Source organism: Salmo salar, chromosome 18 (genome assembly GCF_965601325.2).
Source record: "Salmo salar chromosome 18, fSalSal1, whole genome shotgun sequence".
Lineage (NCBI taxonomy): Eukaryota > Metazoa > Chordata > Actinopteri > Salmoniformes > Salmonidae > Salmo > Salmo salar.
Window position 1 is genome coordinate 97,638,617 of NC_138308.1, and position 24,075 is coordinate 97,662,691.

General features: G+C 38.6%; 1 protein-coding gene across 1 annotated transcript; it reads left to right on the forward strand.

Annotated features, from left to right (window-relative positions):
- Positions 1-7,032: 7,032 nt before the first annotated feature.
- LOC145861684 (equistatin-like) lies at positions 7,033-8,813 on the forward strand. The gene is made up of 5 exons (XM_082964535.1): positions 7,033-7,069; positions 7,575-7,638; positions 8,283-8,414; positions 8,509-8,604; positions 8,690-8,813. The coding sequence occupies exons 2-4, from the start codon at positions 7,587-7,589 to the stop codon at positions 8,586-8,588; spliced, it is 264 nt and encodes an 87-aa protein (XP_082820661.1). The 5' UTR covers positions 7,033-7,069; positions 7,575-7,586; the 3' UTR covers positions 8,589-8,604; positions 8,690-8,813.
- The last annotated feature ends 15,262 nt before the right edge of the window (positions 8,814-24,075 follow it).

Here is a 24,075-nt window from a genome sequence, read left to right on the forward strand (position 1 = left end):
TATTAGAAAGAGGATCCCATCAGCTTTCTATAGGTTAGATCTACTATATTTGCAGTACCAGTCAAAAGTTTGAACACACCTACTCATTCCAGGGTTTTCATCTAATATTTTCAACTATGACATAACACATGGAATCACATCTTAAACCAAAATATATTGAGATTCTTCAAAGTAGCCACCCTTTGCCTTGACAGCTTTGTACACTCTTGGCATTCTCTCAACCAGATTCATGGAATGCATTTCAATTAACGGGTGTGACTTAATTTGTGGAATTTCTTTCCTCAATGCGTAAGAGCCGATCAGTTGTGACAAGGTAGGGGTGGTATACAGAAAATAGCCCTATTTGTTATTTTAAGCCCAAGAACAGCTCAATGCAAAGAGAAACAGCCCATTACTTTAAGACAGGAAGGTCAGTCAATGCGGAACATTGCACTTAAAGAAACGTTCTTAGTCTCAAAAACCAAGAGCTACGATGACTCATGAGGCTCACCACAGGAAAGGAAGACCCAGAGTTACCTCTCTTGCAGAGGATATGTTCAATAGAGATACCAGTCTTAGAATATGTGTTTCACAGAGTTCAAGTAAGACACCTCAACATCAACTGTTCGGAGGAGACTGCGTGAATCAGGCCTTCATGTTCGAATTGCTGCCAAGATACTACTTTCCGGAACAGACTATGGGAGGTGCACAGTACTACATGGAACTCTATTCCACATCAAGAAACTCATGCCAGCAGTAAGATTAGATTTAAAAAAACGGATAAAAATACACTGAAGCAACACATGCATACAAACACACGATAACATACACACTACACCCATGTACGCTTGGATTTTGTGTTATAGATATGTGGTAGAGGCCTGAGGGCACACACTTAATATGTTGTGAAATCTGTTATGAATGTATGGTAATGTCTTTAAAATGTATAACTGCCTTGATTTTGCTGAACCCCAGGATGAGTAGCTTCTGCCTTGGCAGCAGCTAATGGGGATCCATAATAAATACTGCATTGGCTGAGTCGTTTTTTATTAAAATATTTAAAAAATTTTTACTTTATTGAATATTCGAAACATACAATATACTTGCAGTGAAGCCGCTCAATAACTACATCATCCCAGTCGTCCAACAGATTCCCATTCAGAGCGACACACAGAAGCATCCAGGGTCAATTCTCTGCTCAAGGGCATGTTGAGCCCTCCGTGTGGCTCAGTTGGTAGAGCTTGGTGTGATTCCCAGTACAAAAAAAAATGCATGAAATGTATGTATTCACTACTGTAAGTCGCTCTGGATAAGAGTGTCTGCTAAATGACTAAAATGTAAATGTAATGTTGGCCGATCTACCACCAGGCCAAAAACTTGATCCCGAACCCTCCAAGATCCCCCCCACAGTTCCCCAATAGCTGTCCCTCAACCATTCGAGACCCCTCCCACAGCCCCCCCAGGAAGAAAAATAATAAAAAATAAAAAATACAATTAATTCCATTCCCCACCCCCAAGAACCCCCCAATGCACCAACAACCATGAGAATGAACTAAAGAGAGAAAAAAGGAAAAGACAGAAGAAAACAGCAAACAACAACGCAATTTAAAACAAAGGATATCAAGGACAATTAAATCATAACAGCAACGCCAACTGTAAATGTTTGTGTGCATGTCTGGCACTATTACATGTATGTGTTTATTTGAATGAGAGTGTGTTCACAAATGCATGTTCACAAACACTTGCACGGCATCAGCCTCAGGCAAACCGGCATTTGTTGTAAAAACACTGCCACTTAGTGTCATTCAAATGTACTTTTTTAAATGTTTTATTTGGACTTTTATCTTTGACCATCATTCTATCTCCCACACAGCAACTCCACTCCCACTTGTCTCCAATTCCACATACCAACCCTCAGCTTCCCTCAGCCCATCCCATGTATCTCTGCTGGCCACCCACTTCGGGTTTCCACGCAACACATATCTTTCAACTATGCTGTGATGTTTAACGTACAATATCAATCTATGTAATCGAATAGAATCCACAGATTGCGAGTTGAAGATAAATACTTTTACTAAGAGTTTTAGTATATTAGTAATTGACTGCATTTTCAGCCATTCCTGAACCTGAGACCAGAAACAGGCTACCTGAGGGCAATACCAAAACAAATGGTCTATTGATTCTGTATCCTCACAACAAAATCTGCAGAGCTTCGATGATTCTATTACCCAAATATTCAGCATTTTGTTGGTAGCAAGAATTCTATATAATCATTTTAGCTGAAAAGCACGAAGTCTTGAATCTTGCGTTTTATATATCAACTCAAATCTCTTCCCAACTATTTTGCAATCTGTATGGCGCAGTTGTCAACATCCTGGTCCTCAAATGAAACTGGTATACTTTCCTATTTATGCTATTTTTATTCCTCCGCAAGTTTTGATCCTTTATGTTGGGCAGACAGACCAGTTCCCTACCTCCTCCCGCTGCCACTTGCCTCCTCCATTTTTGGGGTAATGCTGTAATCAATTGGTTGTACTCTTGGATTGAGCAGACCTTTCCTTACAATTCTGATAACTCCATGAAGGCCATAATTCTACCATTCCAATTTACAATATCATTTATGAACAAAATACCCTGTTCAAACATATTTCCCATAAATACAGGTATTTTATCAACCAGCACATTTGACTTCAGCCATAATATGTGTTGTAATATTTGTTTTATCTTTTCAGGGGGGTGACATAGAAATTGTAGCCAGCTCTGCAATGCTTGTTTGAAAAAGAGAGATACTTTGAAAAAAGTATCATTTTCAATTAATCGAAAATGAGACATGGCAATCTGCACAAAGGCAAAATGGCCATTTTTAAACAATGGATGAGCTTTTCTTAGTAATCTACTTGAGAACCATATAGGGTTCAAGTAAAACCTTTGAATGAGTGAAGCTTTTAGAGAGAGGTTTAGTGCTTTTATGTTGAATAATCTCAACCCACCCAATTCATATTCATTATATAGATGGGCACATTCTATTTTGAAATTCATTGTGTAGAGCTTATTTATATCTTTTGTGATATGAATACTGAGTATGTCTACTTCACCATCAGCCCATTTTATGGGTAAACTGCAGGATAATGTAAAAGTCGAATTTTTGAAGGATTCAATACATAATATTGAACACTTATCATAATTAGGTTTATGTCCAGAGAGTACAGAAAAGTTATCTAGATCTTCAATGACACATTGCAGAGATCTAGCTTGCGGACTTCATTTAAAACTTGAGCCATCGAAATACATGGACACCTTTGTTTTAAACCTTGGATATCTAATCCTCTAATGTTGTTATTGGATCTGATTTTCATAGCTACGTAACAGCCACTTGCAGCCTGTGGCGCGAATTTCAAAACCTTAAAAATCCTATTACTTCAATTTCTCAAACATATGACTATTTTACAGCTATTTAAAGACAAGACTCTCGTTAATCTAACCACACTGTCCGATTTCAAAAAGGCTTTACAACGAAAGCAAAACATTAGATTATGTCAGCAGAGTACCAAGCCAGAAATAATCAGACACCCATTTTTCAAGCCAGCATATAATGTCACCAAAACCCAGAAGACAGCTAAATGCAGCACTCACCTTTGATGATCTTCATCAGATGACAACCCTAGGACATTATGTTATACAATACATGCATGTTTTGTTCAATCAAGTTCATATTTATATCAAAAACCAGCTTAGCATGTGACGTTCAGAACTAGCATACCCCCCGCAAACTTCCGGGGAATTCGCTAACATTTTACTAAATTACTCACGATAAACGTTCACAAAAAGCATAACAATTATTTTAAGAATTTTAGATACAGACCTCCTCTATGCACTCGATATGTCCGATTTTAAAATAGCTTTTTGGTGAAAGCACATTTTGCAATATTCTAAGTACATAGCCCAGGCATCACGGGCTCGCTATTTAGACACCGGCAAGTTTAGCACTCACCATAATCATATTTACTATTATAAAAGTTTGATTACCTTTTGTTGTCTTCGTCAGAATGCACTCCCAGGTCTGCTACTTCAATAACAAATGTTGGTTTGGTCCAAAATAATCCATCGTTATATCCGAATAGCGGCGTTTTGTTCGTGCGTTCCAGACACTATCCGAAATGGTAAAGAAGTGTCGCGCGCATGGCGCAATTCGTGACAATAAAATTCTAAATATTCCATTACCGTACTTCGAAGCATGTCAACCGCTGTTTAAAATCAATTTTTACGCCATTTTTCTCGTAGAAAAGCGATAATATTCCGACAGGGAATCTCCTTTTCGGCAAACCGAGGAAAAAATCACAAAGGCGGGGGCGGTTGGGTCACGCGCATAAGCCCAGAGTCCCTTGATCGGCCACTTGAGAAAGGCGATAATGTGTTTCAGCCTGGGGCTGGAATGACGACATTCTGTTTTTTCCCGGGCTCTGAGCGCCTATGGAAGACGTGGGAAGTGTCACGTTAGAGCAGAGATCCTTAGTAAAAGATAGAGATGGAAAAGAAGTTCAAGAAATGGTCAGACAGGCCACTTCCTGTTAAGGAATCTCTCAGGTTTTGACCTGCCATTTGAGTTCTGTTATACTCACAGACACCATTCAAACAGTTTTAGAAACTTTAGGGTGTTTTCTATCCATATGTAATAAGTATATGCATATTCTAGTTACTGGGTAGGAGTGGTAACCAGATTAAATCGGGTATGTTTTTTATCCAGCCGTGTCAATACTGCCCCCTAGCCCTAACAGGTTAAAACAAATCTAACAATGGAGCTTTTAGTATATAAAAAAAACACTTGATATACCTCTACCGGTATACCATCAAGCCCTGGGATTTTCCCAGACTGAAAGGATTTAATAGTTTCAAAACGTTTTTCTTCTGTAATTTGGTCTTCGCACTGATCTTTCTGTACATTTGTTAATTTTCCAGTTTTTATATTATTTGGAAAGAATTGCTTACCATAATACGGGGAAAAAAAATGTATGAAATGTACGAAATGCATGCATTCACTACTGTAAGTCGCTCTGGATAAGAGCATCTGCTAAATGTTCAAATTTAAATGTAAATGTACAATCTTCATTCAGTGGGAAAGGATGAGACGGAAAAGTGAACATCTGCCTAAAATAATTAGCTTCCTCTTCTAAAATATCATTGGGAGAATCATAGATGACTCCGTCTTCAGTAACGATTTTATGCAAATCATTTTTGTTAGCGTTCCTGTATGGGAGATTCAGGAATAATTGCTGCATTTTTCTCCATATTCCATACACTTTGCTTTATTTTTGTAATAGATTACATTAGATTGTTCTTGAATAAGTTCCACATGTTCGATTTGTTTTTTCTCTAACTTATTTTGTACCTCTGTAGTATATTTTTTTATTGCTATCTACCTGTACTATTAGTTCATGGATTTCCCTTGTTAGTCTTGTCTCTTTAGCCAGAAACAGTTTTTTTATGGGTGGTGGTCCCCAACAACAAGATATGGGTGGTCCCCAGTCCACCTGGCCATGCTGATGCTCCAGTTTCAACTGTTCTGCTGCGGCTATCGAGCCCTGACCTGTTCACCGGACGTGCTACCTGTCCCAGACCTGCTGTTTTCAACTCTCTAGAGACAGCAGGAGCGATAGAGATACTCTGAATGATCGACGACAACTGTGATTATTATTATTTGACCCTGCTGGTCATCTATGAACATTTGAACATCTTAGCCATGTTCTGTTATAATCTCCACCTGGCACAGCCAGAAGAGGACTGGCCACCCCTCATAGCCTGGTTCCTCTCTAGGTTTCTTCCTAGGTTCTGGCCTTTCTAGGGAGTTTTTCCTATCCACCGTGCTTCTACACCTGCAATGCTTGCTGTTTGGGGTTTTAGGCTGGGTTTCTGTACAGCACTTTGTGACATCAGCTGACGTAAGATGGGCTTTATCAATCAATTTGATTGATTCGATTGATTGCATGTGACGCACAATCCAGCTACGCTCTGATGATGCAAGTCTACATGGGCTAGGATGCAAGTCTACGTGAGCTGAGTTCTACCGCATGGGCTTTGTCCTACAGCAGGCCGGCAGCCTGGGAAAACGGGACACTATCGTTCATCACACCTTATAACTCTTCTGCGGTAAAATCTCATAACCCAACGAGTTATCTGCAGCTACCGCCACAACATATATTTTCAGTGATTTATGTTCCATTTCTGCGGTACAGTTGATAACCATGGCTATGAATGCTAAGAAACCAACCTTACTGAAACACATGTTATTCCTATCACTCTCTATTGGCCTCGGCATACTCACAGGGAGCCTCTCAGGATCCCTTGAAACTGGACCCATCTTCCTCTACTACTCTCTTCACTGCCTATGAAGATTCCTTCAGAGAAAATGACTCAAGTAAAAGTGTAAATCACCCAGTAAATATTACTTGAGTAAAGTTTTAAAAGTTTCAGCAAATATACTGAAGTATCAACATGAAATGTAATTGATAAAATATACTTAAGTTCAAAAGTAAAAGTATAAATCATTTCAAATTCATTATATTAAGCAAACCAGACGGCACCATTTTCTTGTTTTTTTATTTGATTACGGATAGCCAGTGTCACACCAACTCTCAGACATAATTTGCAAAGGAAGCATTTGTGTTTAGTGAGTCTGTTAGATCAGAGGCAGTAGGGATGACCAGGGATGTTCTCTTGATAAGTGTGTGAATTAGACCATTTTTTCTGTCCTGCTAATCATTCAAAATCTAACGAGTACTTTTGGGTGTCGGGGAAAATGTATGGAGTAAAAAGTACATTATTTTCTTTAGGAATGTAGTGAAGTGAAAGTTGAAATAAATAGAAGTAGTAAAGTAAAGATACCCCAAAATACTACTTAAGTAGTACTTTAAAGAATTTTTACATAAGTACTTTACACCACCAGCTAATGGCCGACATCGGGATCTCTTGTTGGGTTAATGAGGCAACTAGTCACACCTGTGACAGATCCTTTAAAAGGAGAGGTGGAAGAGGTAGACCATAACTCACAGACAACAGAGAGACAACCAGTGAATCCCTTGGAAGAGTGCAGAAGGTGAGCTTGTGATATTATTTAGTAGACTTGCTGCCTCTCAAATGGCACGTTGATCTTATGTGGCCCTGGTCAAGTGTAGTGCACTATATATGACCCCCCTGAATTTAAGAGCATAGACTAATAGTTACCTTTGTAGTGAATAGAAGTCTCTGTCAAGATCTAGTCTGCTTCCCCTTCCCTGCGTAGTGCACTGTGGGCCCTCGTCAAAGGTGGTTCACTACATAAGGAATGAGGAGCCATTTGGGAAGGATTCATATTCCTGTGTGCCAGGCTCTTCAACCACATACAATAGATTAGATGATACCTGAATTTTAGTGGAAGAATCGTAGCGCGCCGTGTTGCCGATACTCGCTTGTTGGGGTCCTCAGGACTGGGTTTAGCAATTGTTGCATAAGTTTTGTACTTAACACAGGGTTTCCTCAACCTCTCCTCTAGTACCCACAGCCATTCCAGATGATTTAAAATGCTCAACTAATCTCGCTCTTGTTCGCTCTCTCTCTCTCAGGAGACTATCACCATGGCGATATTGACCATCATTCTGCTTGTTAGCACAGCTTTTGCTCTGGGAGGTAAGAGTGATGTACCTCACACTTACTCACCAACATTTGAATAAAAACGTTAGTGGGTGTTGATCTGTCCTATTCACACACGTACGTATTAATGTTTTGTTTCATAACCAGTTGTCCCTTGGGCAGCCATTATCAACCGTGACACTGGAGAGAAGGTTGTCTTGCTCAAGGGCACATAGACAGATATTTTAACTTGACATTCAGGGATTAAAACTAGGAACCTTTGTGTTACTGGCCCAACTCTCTAACCGCTAGGCTACCTGCCACTCCTCTTGTTCCAGAGATGTATATTGGTGTCTAGATGCTGGACTGAGGTATTCTGATATGAATGGTTTGATCATTCAACTGGATGTATGATTGGATTGTCAGGAAGTAACACTGACACAACTTACCCCCACTTTCAGTCTTAGTTTCATCAGCTGTTATACAAAAGACAGAAACTGAATTGACTGCACAGGGCTTTTAAACAAGTAGCGCAATTTCAGTATTTAGCCAGGAAGTACCTAGGTTACATCTGAAATGGAACATATTCCGTATAAAATACTTCTGACCAGGGCCCATATGGGACGCAACCCAAGATTCCGGCATGCATGTGCTGCAATGTTATGTCCACATTACAATCAATCTATGTTACCTGTGTCCAGATGCTACGTTACGACCCATGACCCCCTGTGAGCGTGCTAGATATGCCGCGACACATGGCCCAATTGGAGCCTACATCCCCACGTGTGACGCCGCTGGACGATACACCCCTAAGCAATGTTCGGGCTCTACAGGTTAACACGGACGCACATATACACACACTAAATTCTCCAATTCAGTTGAATGTTACAGTAAATATTGTATGTGCAACATGTCTATTTCTGGTAGGTTACTGTTGGTGTGTGACCACTACTGGACAGAAGATTCAGGGTACGGAGACTCCACCAGGCACTGCTATCAACTGCTAGCAACTGTTCCACCAAGGTGTGTGTGTATATACATACTCATTCACTAAATGTTATTTCTTTGCAGCTGATTCTGGATGTTAATGTTTTTTGTCTAATTGTAGATGAAAGGCGTTGGAATGAAGTCTTTGAAAAGACGGACAGTTGTCTTTACTGTACGACAGGAACTGATTCACGCCCCATATAAATGCATGAAGAAATCCAGAGATTAAACTGTTGATTTACTTACTTTATTGTTGGTGTGATTATCTGAACCAGTCCATTTCTGGGAAATGGAGGAAGGAGTAGGACTGTATTACCGGCAGTTACAAGAAATGAAGGCAGTCAAATTCCACGTGACCATTTAGTAATTAGGCTTCTCCAAGCTCTGATGCTGGTGATGGTCATTAGTTGCCTGGTACTCAGCACTCTATTGTCCCTCTAATCACTCTGACATCAATGCAAATGTAAAACATTTCATGAGCTCATGTTGCGCAACATTTCTATAACCTATGCAATTGTCTGAGAACTGCCTCATGGCTTCTATTAGAAAGAGGATCCCATCAGCTTTCTATAGGTTAGATCTACTATATTTGCAGTACCAGTCAAAAGTTTGAACACACCTACTCATTCCAGGGTTTTCATCTAATATTTTCAACTATGACATAACACATGGAATCACATCTTAAACCAAAATATATTGAGATTCTTCAAAGTAGCCACCCTTTGCCTTGACAGCTTTGTACACTCTTGGCATTCTCTCAACCAGATTCATGGAATGCATTTCAATTAACGGGTGTGACTTAATTTGTGGAATTTCTTTCCTCAATGCGTAAGAGCCGATCAGTTGTGACAAGGTAGGGGTGGTATACAGAAAATAGCCCTATTTGTTATTTTAAGCCCAAGAACAGCTCAATGCAAAGAGAAACAGCCCATTACTTTAAGACAGGAAGGTCAGTCAATGCGGAACATTGCACTTAAAGAAACGTTCAAAGTTCTTAGTCTCAAAAACCAAGAGCTACGATGACTCATGAGGCTCACCACAGGAAAGGAAGACCCAGAGTTACCTCTCTTGCAGAGGATATGTTCAATAGAGATACCAGTCTTAGAATATGTGTTTCACAGAGTTCAAGTAAGACACCTCAACATCAACTGTTCGGAGGAGACTGCGTGAATCAGGCCTTCATGTTCGAATTGCTGCCAAGATACTACTTTCCGGAACAGACTATGGGAGGTGCACAGTACTACATGGAACTCTATTCCACATCAAGAAACTCATGCCAGCAGTAAGATTAGATTTAAAAAAACGGAGAAAAATACACTGAAGCAACACATGCATACAAACACACGATAACATACACCCATGTACGCTTGGATTTTGTGTTATAGATATGTGGTAGAGGCCTGAGGGCACACACTTAATATGTTGTGAAATCTGTTATGAATGTATGGTAATGTCTTTAAAAGGTATAACTGCCTTGATTTTGCTGAACCCCAGGATGAGTAGCTTCTGCCTTGGCAGCAGCTAATGGGGATCCATAATAAATACTGCGTGGGCTGAGTCGTTTTTTATTAAAATATTTTAATTTTTTTTACTTTATTGAATATTCGAAACATACAATATACTTGCAGTGAAGCCGATCAATAACTACATCATCCCAGTCGTCCAACAGATTCCCATTCAGAGCGACACACAGAAGCATCCAGGGTCAATTCTCTGCTCAAGGGCATGTTGAGCCCTCCCTGTGGCTCAGTTGGTAGAGCTTGGTGTGTGCAATGCCAGGGTTGTGGGTTCGATTCCCAGTACAAAAAAAAAATGCATGAAATGAAATGTATGTATTCACTACTGTAAGTCGCTCTGGATAAGAGTGTCTGCTAAATGACTAAAATGTAAATGTAATGTTGGCCGATCTACCACCAGGCCAAAAACTTGATCCCGAACCCTCCAATATCCCCCCCACAGTTCCCCAATAGCTGTCCCTCAACCATTCGAGACCCCTCCCACAGCCCCCCCAGGAAGAAAATACTAAAAAATACAATTAATTCCATTCCCCACCCCCAAGAACCCCCCAATGCACCAACAACCATGAGAATGAACTAAAGAGAGAAAAAAGGAAAAGACAGAAGAAAACAGCAAACAACAACGCAATTTAAAACAAAGGATATCAAGGACAATTAAATCATAACAGCAACGCCAACTGTAAATGTTTGTGTGCATGTCTGGCACTATTACATGTATGTGTTTATTTGAATGAGAGTGTGTGTATATGCATGTTCACAAACACTTGCACGGCATCAGCCTCAGGCAAACCGGCATTTGTTGTAAAAACACTGCCACTTAGTGTCATTCAAATGTACTTTTTTAAATGTTTTATTTGGACTTTTATCTTTGACCATCATTCTATCTCCCACACAGCAACTCCACTCCCACTTGTCTCCAATTCCACATACCAACCCTCAGCTTCCCTCAGCCCATCCCATGTATCTCTGCTGGCCACCCACTTCGGGTTTCCACGCAACACATATCTTTCAACTATGCTGTGATGTTTAACGTACAATATCAATCTATGTAATCGAATAGAATCCACAGATTGCGAGTTGAAGATAAATACTTTTACTAAAGTTTTAGTATATTAGTAATTGACTGCATTTTCAGCCATTCCTGAACCTGAGACCAGAAACAGGCTACCTGAGGGCAATACCAAAACAAATGGTCTATTGATTCTGTATCCTCACAACAAAATCTGCAGAGCTTCGATGATTTTATTACCCAAATATTCAGCATTTTGTTGGTAGCAAGAATTCTATATAATCATTTTAGCTGAAAAGCACGAAGTCTTGAATCTTGTGTTTCATATATCAACTCAAATCTCTTCCCAACTATTTTGCAATCTGTATGGCGCAGTTGTCAACATCCTGGTCCTCAAATGAAACTGGTATACTTTCCTATTTATGCTATTTTTATTCCTCCGCAAGTTTTGATCCTTTATGTTGGGCAGACAGACCAGTTCCCTACCTCCTCCCGCTGCCACTTGCCTCCTCCATTTTTGGGGTAATGCTGTAATCAATTGGTTGTACTCTTGGATTGAGCAGACCTTTCCTTACAGTTCTGATAACTCCATGAAGGCCATAATTCTACCATTCCAATTTACAATATCATTTATGAACAAAATACCCTGTTCAAACATATTTCCCATAAATACAGGTATTTTATCAACCAGCACATTTGACTTCAGCCATAATATGTGTTGTAATATTTGTTTTATCTTTTCAGGGGGGTGACATAGAACTTGTAGCCAGCTCTGCAATGCTTGTTTGAAAAAGAGAGATACTTTGAAAAAAGTATCATTTTCAATTAATCGAAAATGAGACATGGCAATCTGCACAAAGGCAAAATGGCCATTTTTAAACAATGGATGAGCTTTTCTTAGTAATCTACTTGAGAACCATATAGGGTTCAAGTAAAACCTTTGAATGAGTGAAGCTTTTAGAGAGAGGTTTAGTGCTTTTATGTTGAATAATCTCAACCCACCCAATTCATATTCATTATATAGATGGGCACATTCTATTTTGAAATTCATTGTGTAGAGCTTATTTATATCTTTTGTGATATGAATACTGAGTATGTCCACTTCACCATCAGCCCATTTTATGGGTAAACTGCAGGATAATGTAAAAGTCGAATTTTTGAAGGATTCAATACATAATATTGAACACTTATCATAATTAGGTTTATGTCCAGAGAGTACAGAAAAGTTATCTAGATCTTCAATGACACATTGCAGAGATCTAGCTTGCGGACTTAATTTAAAACTTGAGCCATCGAAATACATGGACACCTTTGTTTTAAACCTTGGATATCTAATCCTCTAATGTTGTTATTGGATCTGATTTTCATAGCTAACATTTCGATGGCCATAACGAATAGATATGGTGACCACGGACACCCTTGTTTATTCCTCTTGACAATTCAAAACTCTCTGAGAAGTAGCCGTTATTTTACACCTGGGGTTGCTATACATTATTTTTACCCATTTTATAAGAGAATTGCCGAAATTGAAAAAATCCAGGCATTTATAAATAAAATCCAGTTTTACTTTATCAAATGCCTTTTCAAAATCCGCTATAAATACCATTCCTGGCTTATTATACGTTTCATGATGTTCTATTATGTCTAGTAGTTGTCGTATATAATCTCCAATGTATCGTCCATGTAAAAAAAAATGTCTGATCATGATGAACAATACCAGGTAAAACCCTTTAAATTCTGAGTGCTATGCATTTTGCTAGTATTTTTACATCACAACATTGAAGTGTAAGGGGCCTCCAGTTTTTTAGATAGACTGGGTCTTTATATTTGCCATCTGGGTAGTGTTTTAATAATAGAGAAATCAGACCTTCCTGCTGAATACCTGACAAACTACCATTTCTATAGGAGTAGTTAAAACAAATCTAACAATGGAGCTTTTAGTATATAACAAAAAAAACTTGATATACCTCTACCGGTATGCCATCAAGCCCTGGGATTTTCCCAGACTGAAAGGATTTAACCTCTATGGGCTATGTGGGACGCAAGCGTCCCACCCGTGGTGCACTCCATCAACAGCAGGTGCATTTCAAGAGCGGCAAATTTGAATCCAAATAAATGTCAAAATTCAAATTTTTCAAACATACAACTATTTTACACCCTTTGAAAGATAAACATCTCCTTAATCTAACCACGTTTTACGATTTCAAAAAGGTTTTACGGCGAAAGCATAAATTTAGAGTATGTTAGGACAGTACATTTACAAGAGTTGTGTGTAATGTTGTGCCAATTCAAAGACAGGCGTCACCAAAACCATAAAATCAGCTAAAATTATGCACTAACCTTTTACAATCTCCAACAGATGACACTCCTAGGACATTGTGTTAGACAATGCATGCATTTTTAGTTCTATCAAGTTCATATTTATATCCAAAAACAGCGTTTTACTGTGGCGTTGATGTTCAGGAAATCGTTTCCCTCCAATAACCGGCATTCAAGTCAGCACCACAAATTAAATAATTAAAATGAGAAAACATTGGTAAAATATTATATTGTCATTTAAAGAATTATAGATTTACATCTCTTGAACGCAATCAACTTGCCAGATTTAAAAATAACCTTACTGGGAAATCACACTTTGCAATAATCTGAGCACTGCGCCCAGAAAAATACGCGTTGCGATACAGACTAGCCGCCATGTTGGGGAGATCTAAAATCGAAAATACTATGTAAATAATCCATTACCTTTGATTCTCTTCATCAGATGTCACTTCCAGGTATCACAGGTCCATAACGAATGTAGTTTTGTTCAAAAAAGCTCATCATTTATGTCCAAAAATCTCCGTCTTGTTAGCACATGATCTAAGCCCGCCGGACTTCACTTCATGAACGAGGGGAAAAAATATATTTACGTTCGTTCAAACATGTCAAACGTTGTATAGCATAAATCATTAGGGCCTTTTTTAACCAGAACATGAATAATATTCAAGGTGGACGAATGCATTCTCTTTTATAACGTATTGGAACGAGGGTACCCAACATGAACTCGCGCGCCAGGTGTCTAATGGGCCATCATCGTTCCATGGCTCTTGTTCGGTCACATCTCCCTCCAGAAGACTCAAAACACTTTGTAAAGGCTGGTGACATCTAGTGGAAGCAATAGGAAGTGCCAAAATATTCCTCAGCCCCTGTGTTTTTCAATGGCATAGGTTTAAAGGTAATACAACACATCAGGTATCCACTTCCTGTCAGAAAATGTCTCAGGGTTTTGCCTGCCAAATGAGTTCTGTTATACTCACAGACACCATTCAAACAGTTTTAGAAACTTTAGGGTGTTTTCTATCCATATATAATAAGTATATGCATATTCTAGTTACTGGGTAGGATTAGTAACCAGATTAAATCGGGTACATTTTTTTATCCAGCCGTGCAAATACTGCCCCCTAGCCCTAACAGGTTAACGGGTGTGACTTAATTTGTGGAATTTCTTTCCTCAATGCGTAAGAGCTGATCAGTTGTGACAAGGTAGGGGTGGTATACAGAAAATAGCCCTATTTGTTATTTTAAGCCCAAGTCCATATTATGGCAAGAACAGCTCAATGCAAAGAGAAACAGCCCATTACTTTAAGACAGGAAGGTCAGTCAATGCGGAACATTGCACTTAAAGAAACGTTCAAAGTTCTTAGTCTCAAAAACCAAGAGCTACGATGACTCATGAGGCTCACCACAGGAAAGGAAGACCCAGAGTTACCTCTCTTGCAGAGGATATGTTCAATAGAGATACCAGTCTTAGAATATGTGTTTCACAGAGTTCAAGTAAGACACCTCAACATCAACTGTTCGGAGGAGACTGCGTGAATCAGGCCTTCATGTTCGAATTGCTGCCAAGATACTACTTTCCGGAACAGACTATGGGAGGTGCACAGTACTACATGGAACTCTATTCCACATCAAGAAACTCATGCCAGCAGTAAGATTAGATTTAAAAAAACGGAGAAAAATACACTGAAGCAACACATGCATACAAACACACGATAACATACACCCATGTACGCTTGGATTTTGTGTTATAGATATGTGGTAGAGTAGAGGCCTGAGGGCACACACTTAATATGTTGTGAAATCTGTTATGAATGTATGGTAATGTCTTTAAAATGTATAACTGCCTTGATTTTGCTGAACCCCAGGATGAGTAGCTTCTGCCTTGGCAGCAGCTAATGGGGATCCATAATAAATACTGCATTGGCTGAGTCCTTTTTTATTAAAATATTTTATTAATTATTTTTTTTTTACTTTATTGAATATTCGAAACATACAATATACTTGCAGTGAAGCCGCTCAATAACTACATCATCCCAGTCGTCCAACAGATTCCCATTCAGAGCGACACACAGAAGCATCCAGGGTCAATTCTCTGCTCAAGGGCATGTTGAGCCCTCCCTGTGGCTCAGTTGGTAGAGCTTGGTGTGTGCAATGCCAGGGTTGTGGGTTCGATTCCCAGTACAAAAAAAAAATGCATGAAATGAAATGTATGTATTCACTACTGTAAGTCGCTCTGGATAAGAGTGTCTGCTAAATGACTAAAATGTAAATGTAATGTTGGCCGATCTACCACCAGGCCAAAAACTTGATCCCGAACCCTCCAATATCCCCCCCACAGTTCCCCAATAGCTGTCCCTCAACCATTCGAGACCCCTCCCACAGCCCCCCCAGGAAGAAAATAATAAAAAATACAATTAATTCCATTCCCCACCCCCAAGAACCCCCCAATGCACCAACAACCATGAGAATGAACTAAAGAGAGAAAAAAGGAAAAGACAGAAGAAAACAGCAAACAACAACGCAATTTAAAACAAAGGATATCAAGGACAATTAAATCATAACAGCAACGCCAACTGTAAATGTTTGTGTGCATGTCTGGCACTATTACATGTATGTGTTTATTTGAATGAGAGTGTGTGTATATGCATGTTCACAAACACTTGCACGGCATCAGCCTCAGGCAAACCGGCATTTGTTGTAAAAACACTGCCACTTAGTGTCATTCAAATGTACTTTTTTAAATGTTTTATTTGGACTTTTATCTTTGACCATCATTCTATCTCCCACACAGCAACTCCACTCCCACTTGTCTCCAATTCCACATACCAACCCTCAGCTTCCCTCAGCCCATCCCATGTATCTCTGCTGGCCACCCACTTCGGGTTTCCACGCAACACATATCTTTCAACTATGCTGTGATGTTTAACGTACAATATCAATCTATGTAATCGAATAGAATCCACAGATTGCGAGTTGAAGATAAATACTTTTACTAAGAGTTTTAGTATATTAGTAATTGACTGCATTTTCAGCCATTCCTGAACCTGAGACCAGAAACAGGCTACCTGAGGGCAATACCAAAACAAATGGTCTATTGATTCTGTATCCTCACAACAAAATCTGCAGAGCTTCGATGATTTTATTACCCAAATATTCAGCATTTTGTTGGTAGCAAGAATTCTATATAATCATTTTAGCTGAAAAGCACGAAGTCTTGAATCTTGTGTTTCATATATCAACTCAAATCTCTTCCCAACTATTTTGCAATCTGTATGGCGCAGTTGTCAACATCCTGGTCCTCAAATGAAACTGGTATACTTTCCTATTTATGCTATTTTTATTCCTCCGCAAGTTTTGATCCTTTATGTTGGGCAGACAGACCAGTTCCCTACCTCCTCCCGCTGCCACTTGCCTCCTCCATTTTTGGGGTAATGCTGTAATCAATTGGTTGTACTCTTGGATTGAGCAGACCTTTCCTTACAGTTCTGATAACTCCATGAAGGCCATAATTCTACCATTCCAATTTACAATATCATTTATGAACAAAATACCCTGTTCAAACATATTTCCCATAAATACAGGTATTTTATCAACCAGCACATTTGACTTCAGCCATAATATGTGTTGTAATATTTGTTTTATCTTTTCAGGGGGGTGACATAGAACTTGTAGCCAGCTCTGCAATGCTTGTTTGAAAAAGAGAGATACTTTGAAAAAAGTATCATTTTCAATTAATCGAAAATGAGACATGGCAATCTGCACAAAGGCAAAATGGCCATTTTTAAACAATGGATGAGCTTTTCTTAGTAATCTACTTGAGAACCATATAGGGTTCAAGTAAAACCTTTGAATGAGTGAAGCTTTTAGAGAGAGGTTTAGTGCTTTTATGTTGAATAATCTCAACCCACCCAATTCATATTCATTATATAGATGGGCACATTCTATTTTGAAATTCATTGTGTAGAGCTTATTTATATCTTTTGTGATATGAATACTGAGTATGTCCACTTCACCATCAGCCCATTTTATGGGTAAACTGCAGGATAATGTAAAAGTCGAATTTTTGAAGGATTCAATACATAATATTGAACACTTATCATAATTAGGTTTATGTCCAGAGAGTACAGAAAAGTTATCTAGATCTTCAATGACACATTGCAGAGATCTAGCTTGCGGACTTAATTTAAAACTTGAGCCATCGAAATACATGGACACCTTTGTTTTAAACCTTGGATATCTAATCCTCTAATGTTGTTATTGGATCTGATTTTCATAGCTAACATTTCGATGGCCATAACGAATAGATATGGTGACCACGGACACCCTTGTTTATTCCTCTTGACAATTCAAAACTCTCTGAGAAGTAGCCGTTATTTTACACCTGGGGTTGCTATACATTATTTTTACCCATTTTATAAGAGAATTGCCGAAATTGAAAAAATCCAGGCATTTATAAATAAAATCCAGTTTTACTTTATCAAATGCCTTTTCAAAATCCGCTATAAATACCATTCCTGGCTTATTATACGTTTCATGATGTTCTATTATGTCTAGTAGTTGTCGTATATAATCTCCAATGTATCGTCCATGTAAAAAAAAATGTCTGATCATGATGAACAATACCAGGTAAAACCCTTTAAATTCTGAGTGCTATGCATTTTGCTAGTATTTTTACATCACAACATTGAAGTGTAAGGGGCCTCCAGTTTTTTAGATAGACTGGGTCTTTATATTTGCCATCTGGGTAGTGTTTTAATAATAGAGAAATCAGACCTTCCTGCTGAATACCTGACAAACTACCATTTCTATAGGAGTAGTTAAAACAAATCTAACAATGGAGCTTTTAGTATATAACAAAAAAAACTTGATATACCTCTACCGGTATGCCATCAAGCCCTGGGATTTTCCCAGACTGAAAGGATTTAACCTCTATGGGCTATGTGGGACGCAAGCGTCCCACCCGTGGTGCACTCCATCAACAGCAGGTGCATTTCAAGAGCGGCAAATTTGAATCCAAATAAATGTCAAAATTCAAATTTTTCAAACATACAACTATTTTACACCCTTTGAAAGATAAACATCTCCTTAATCTAACCACGTTTTACGATTTCAAAAAGGTTTTACGGCGAAAGCATAAATTTAGAGTATGTTAGGACAGTACATTTACAAGAGTTGTGTGTAATGTTGTGCCAATTCAAAGACAGGCGTCACCAAAACCATAAAATCAGCTAAAATTATGCACTAACCTTTTACAATCTCCAACAGATGACACTCCTAGGACATTGTGTTAGACAATGCATGCATTTTTAGTTCTATCAAGTTCATATTTATATCCAAAAACAGCGTTTTACTGTGGCGTTGATGTTCAGGAAATCGTTTCCCTCCAATAACCGGCATTCAAGTCAGCACCACAAATTAAATAATTAAAATGAGAAAACATTGGTAAAATATTATATTGTCATTTAAAGAATTATAGATTTACATCTCTTGAACGCAATCAACTTGCCAGATTTAAAAATAACCTTACTGGGAAATCACACTTTGCAATAATCTGAGCACTGCGCCCAGAAAAATACGCGTTGCGATACAGACTAGCCGCCATGTTGGGGAGATCTAAAATCGAAAATACTATGTAAATAATCCATTACCTTTGATTCTCTTCATCAGATGTCACTTCCAGGTATCACAGGTCCATAACGAATGTAGTTTTGTTCAAAAAAGCTCATCATTTATGTCCAAAAATCTCCGTCTTGTTAGCACATGATCTAAGCCCGCCGGACTTCACTTCATGAACGAGGGGAAAAAATATATTTACGTTCGTTCAAACATGTCAAACGTTGTATAGCATAAATCATTAGGGCCTTTTTTAACCAGAACATGAATAATATTCAAGGTGGACGAATGCATTCTCTTTTATAACGTATTGGAACGAGGGTACCCAACATGAACTCGCGCGCCAGGTGTCTAATGGGCCATCATCGTTCCATGGCTCTTGTTCGGTCAGATCTCCCTCCAGAAGACTCAAAACACTTTGTAAAGGCTGGTGACATCTAGTGGAAGCAATAGGAAGTGCCAAAATATTCCTCAGCCCCTGTGTTTTTCAATGGCATAGGTTTAAAGGTAATACAACACATCAGGTATCCACTTCCTGTCAGAAAATGTCTCAGGGTTTTGCCTGCCAAATGAGTTCTGTTATACTCACAGACACCATTCAAACAGTTTTAGAAACTTTAGGGTGTTTTCTATCCATATATAATAAGTATATGCATATTCTAGTTACTGGGTAGGATTAGTAACCAGATTAAATCGGGTACATTTTTTTATCCAGCCGTGCAAATACTGCCCCCTAGCCCTAACAGGTTAACGGGTGTGACTTAATTTGTGGAATTTCTTTCCTCAATGCGTAAGAGCTGATCAGTTGTGACAAGGTAGGGGTGGTATACAGAAAATAGCCCTATTTGTTATTTTAAGCCCAAGTCCATATTATGGCAAGAACAGCTCAATGCAAAGAGAAACAGCCCATTACTTTAAGACAGGAAGGTCAGTCAATGCGGAACATTGCACTTAAAGAAACGTTCAAAGTTCTTAGTCTCAAAAACCAAGAGCTACGATGACTCATGAGGCTCACCACAGGAAAGGAAGACCCAGAGTTACCTCTCTTGCAGAGGATATGTTCAATAGAGATACCAGTCATAGAATATGTGTTTCACAGAGTTCAAGTAAGACACCTCAACATCAACTGTTCGGAGGAGACTGCGTGAATCAGGCCTTCATGTTCGAATTGCTGCCAAGATACTACTTTCCGGAACAGACTATGGGAGGTGCACAGTACTACATGGAACTCTATTCCACATCAAGAAACTCATGCCAGCAGTAAGATTAGATTTTAAAAAACGGAGAAAAATACACTGAAGCAACACATGCATACAAACACACGATAACATACACCCATGTACGCTTGGATTTTGTGTTATAGATATGTGGTAGAGTAGAGGCCTGAGGGCACACACTTAATATGTTGTGAAATCTGTTATGAATGTATGGTAATGTCTTTAAAATGTATAACTGCCTTGATTTTGCTGAACCCCAGGATGAGTAGCTTCTGCCTTGGCAGCAGCTAATGGGGATCCATAATAAATACTGCATTGGCTGAGTCCTTTTTTATTAAAATATTTTATTAATTATTTTTTTTTTACTTTATTGAATATTCGAAACATACAATATACTTGCAGTGAAGCCGCTCAATAACTACATCATCCCAGTCGTCCAACAGATTCCCATTCAGAGCGACACACAGAAGCATCCAGGGTCAATTCTCTGCTCAAGGGCATGTTGAGCCCTCCCTGTGGCTCAGTTGGTAGAGCTTGGTGTGTGCAATGCCAGGGTTGTGGGTTCGATTCCCAGTACAAAAAAAAAATGCATGAAATGAAATGTATGTATTCACTACTGTAAGTCGCTCTGGATAAGAGTGTCTGCTAAATGACTAAAATGTAAATGTAATGTTGGCCGATCTACCACCAGGCCAAAAACTTGATCCCGAACCCTCCAATATCCCCCCCACAGTTCCCCAATAGCTGTCCCTCAACCATTCGAGACCCCTCCCACAGCCCCCCCAGGAAGAAAATAATAAAAAATACAATTAATTCCATTCCCCACCCCCAAGAACCCCCCAATGCACCAACAACCATGAGAATGAACTAAAGAGAGAAAAAAGGAAAAGACAGAAGAAAACAGCAAACAACAACGCAATTTAAAACAAAGGATATCAAGGACAATTAAATCATAACAGCAACGCCAACTGTAAATGTTTGTGTGCATGTCTGGCACTATTACATGTATGTGTTTATTTGAATGAGAGTGTGTGTATATGCATGTTCACAAACACTTGCACGGCATCAGCCTCAGGCAAACCGGCATTTGTTGTAAAAACACTGCCACTTAGTGTCATTCAAATGTACTTTTTTAAATGTTTTATTTGGACTTTTATCTTTGACCATCATTCTATCTCCCACACAGCAACTCCACTCCCACTTGTCTCCAATTCCACATACCAACCCTCAGCTTCCCTCAGCCCATCCCATGTATCTCTGCTGGCCACCCACTTCGGGTTTCCACGCAACACATATCTTTCAACTATGCTGTGATGTTTAACGTACAATATCAATCTATGTAATCGAATAGAATCCACAGATTGCGAGTTGAAGATAAATACTTTTACTAAGAGTTTTAGTATATTAGTAATTGACTGCATTTTCAGCCATTCCTGAACCTGAGACCAGAAACAGGCTACCTGAGGGCAATACCAAAACAAATGGTCTATTGATTCTGTATCCTCACAACAAAATCTGCAGAGCTTCGATGATTTTATTACCCAAATATTCAGCATTTTGTTGGTAGCAAGAATTCTATATAATCATTTTAGCTGAAAAGCACGAAGTCTTGAATCTTGTGTTTCATATATCAACTCAAATCTCTTCCCAACTATTTTGCAATCTGTATGGCGCAGTTGTCAACATCCTGGTCCTCAAATGAAACTGGTATACTTTCCTATTTATGCTATTTTTATTCCTCCGCAAGTTTTGATCCTTTATGTTGGGCAGACAGACCAGTTCCCTACCTCCTCCCGCTGCCACTTGCCTCCTCCATTTTTGGGGTAATGCTGTAATCAATTGGTTGTACTCTTGGATTGAGCAGACCTTTCCTTACAGTTCTGATAACTCCATGAAGGCCATAATTCTACCATTCCAATTTACAATATCATTTATGAACAAAATACCCTGTTCAAACATATTTCCCATAAATACAGGTATTTTATCAACCAGCACATTTGACTTCAGCCATAATATGTGTTGTAATATTTGTTTTATCTTTTCAGGGGGGTGACATAGAACTTGTAGCCAGCTCTGCAATGCTTGTTTGAAAAAGAGAGATACTTTGAAAAAAGTATCATTTTCAATTAATCGAAAATGAGACATGGCAATCTGCACAAAGGCAAAATGGCCATTTTTAAACAATGGATGAGCTTTTCTTAGTAATCTACTTGAGAACCATATAGGGTTCAAGTAAAACCTTTGAATGAGTGAAGCTTTTAGAGAGAGGTTTAGTGCTTTTATGTTGAATAATCTCAACCCACCCAATTCATATTCATTATATAGATGGGCACATTCTATTTTGAAATTCATTGTGTAGAGCTTATTTATATCTTTTGTGATATGAATACTGAGTATGTCCACTTCACCATCAGCCCATTTTATGGGTAAACTGCAGGATAATGTAAAAGTCGAATTTTTGAAGGATTCAATACATAATATTGAACACTTATCATAATTAGGTTTATGTCCAGAGAGTACAGAAAAGTTATCTAGATCTTCAATGACACATTGCAGAGATCTAGCTTGCGGACTTAATTTAAAACTTGAGCCATCGAAATACATGGACACCTTTGTTTTAAACCTTGGATATCTAATCCTCTAATGTTGTTATTGGATCTGATTTTCATAGCTAACATTTCGATGGCCATAACGAATAGATATGGTGACCACGGACACCCTTGTTTATTCCTCTTGACAATTCAAAACTCTCTGAGAAGTAGCCGTTATTTTACACCTGGGGTTGCTATACATTATTTTTACCCATTTTATAAGAGAATTGCCGAAATTGAAAAAATCCAGGCATTTATAAATAAAATCCAGTTTTACTTTATCAAATGCCTTTTCAAAATCCGCTATAAATACCATTCCTGGCTTATTATACGTTTCATGATGTTCTATTATGTCTAGTAGTTGTCGTATATAATCTCCAATGTATCGTCCATGTAAAAAAAAATGTCTGATCATGATGAACAATACCAGGTAAAACCCTTTAAATTCTGAGTGCTATGCATTTTGCTAGTATTTTTACATCACAACATTGAAGTGTAAGGGGCCTCCAGTTTTTTAGATAGACTGGGTCTTTATATTTGCCATCTGGGTAGTGTTTTAATAATAGAGAAATCAGACCTTCCTGCTGAATACCTGACAAACTACCATTTCTATAGGAGTAGTTAAAACAAATCTAACAATGGAGCTTTTAGTATATAACAAAAAAAACTTGATATACCTCTACCGGTATGCCATCAAGCCCTGGGATTTTCCCAGACTGAAAGGATTTAACCTCTATGGGCTATGTGGGACGCAAGCGTCCCACCCGTGGTGCACTCCATCAACAGCAGGTGCATTTCAAGAGCGGCAAATTTGAATCCAAATAAATGTCAAAATTCAAATTTTTCAAACATACAACTATTTTACACCCTTTGAAAGATAAACATCTCCTTAATCTAACCACGTTTTACGATTTCAAAAAGGTTTTACGGCGAAAGCATAAATTTAGAGTATGTTAGGACAGTACATTTACAAGAGTTGTGTGTAATGTTGTGCCAATTCAAAGACAGGCGTCACCAAAACCATAAAATCAGCTAAAATTATGCACTAACCTTTTACAATCTCCAACAGATGACACTCCTAGGACATTGTGTTAGACAATGCATGCATTTTTAGTTCTATCAAGTTCATATTTATATCCAAAAACAGCGTTTTACTGTGGCGTTGATGTTCAGGAAATCGTTTCCCTCCAATAACCGGCATTCAAGTCAGCACCACAAATTAAATAATTAAAATGAGAAAA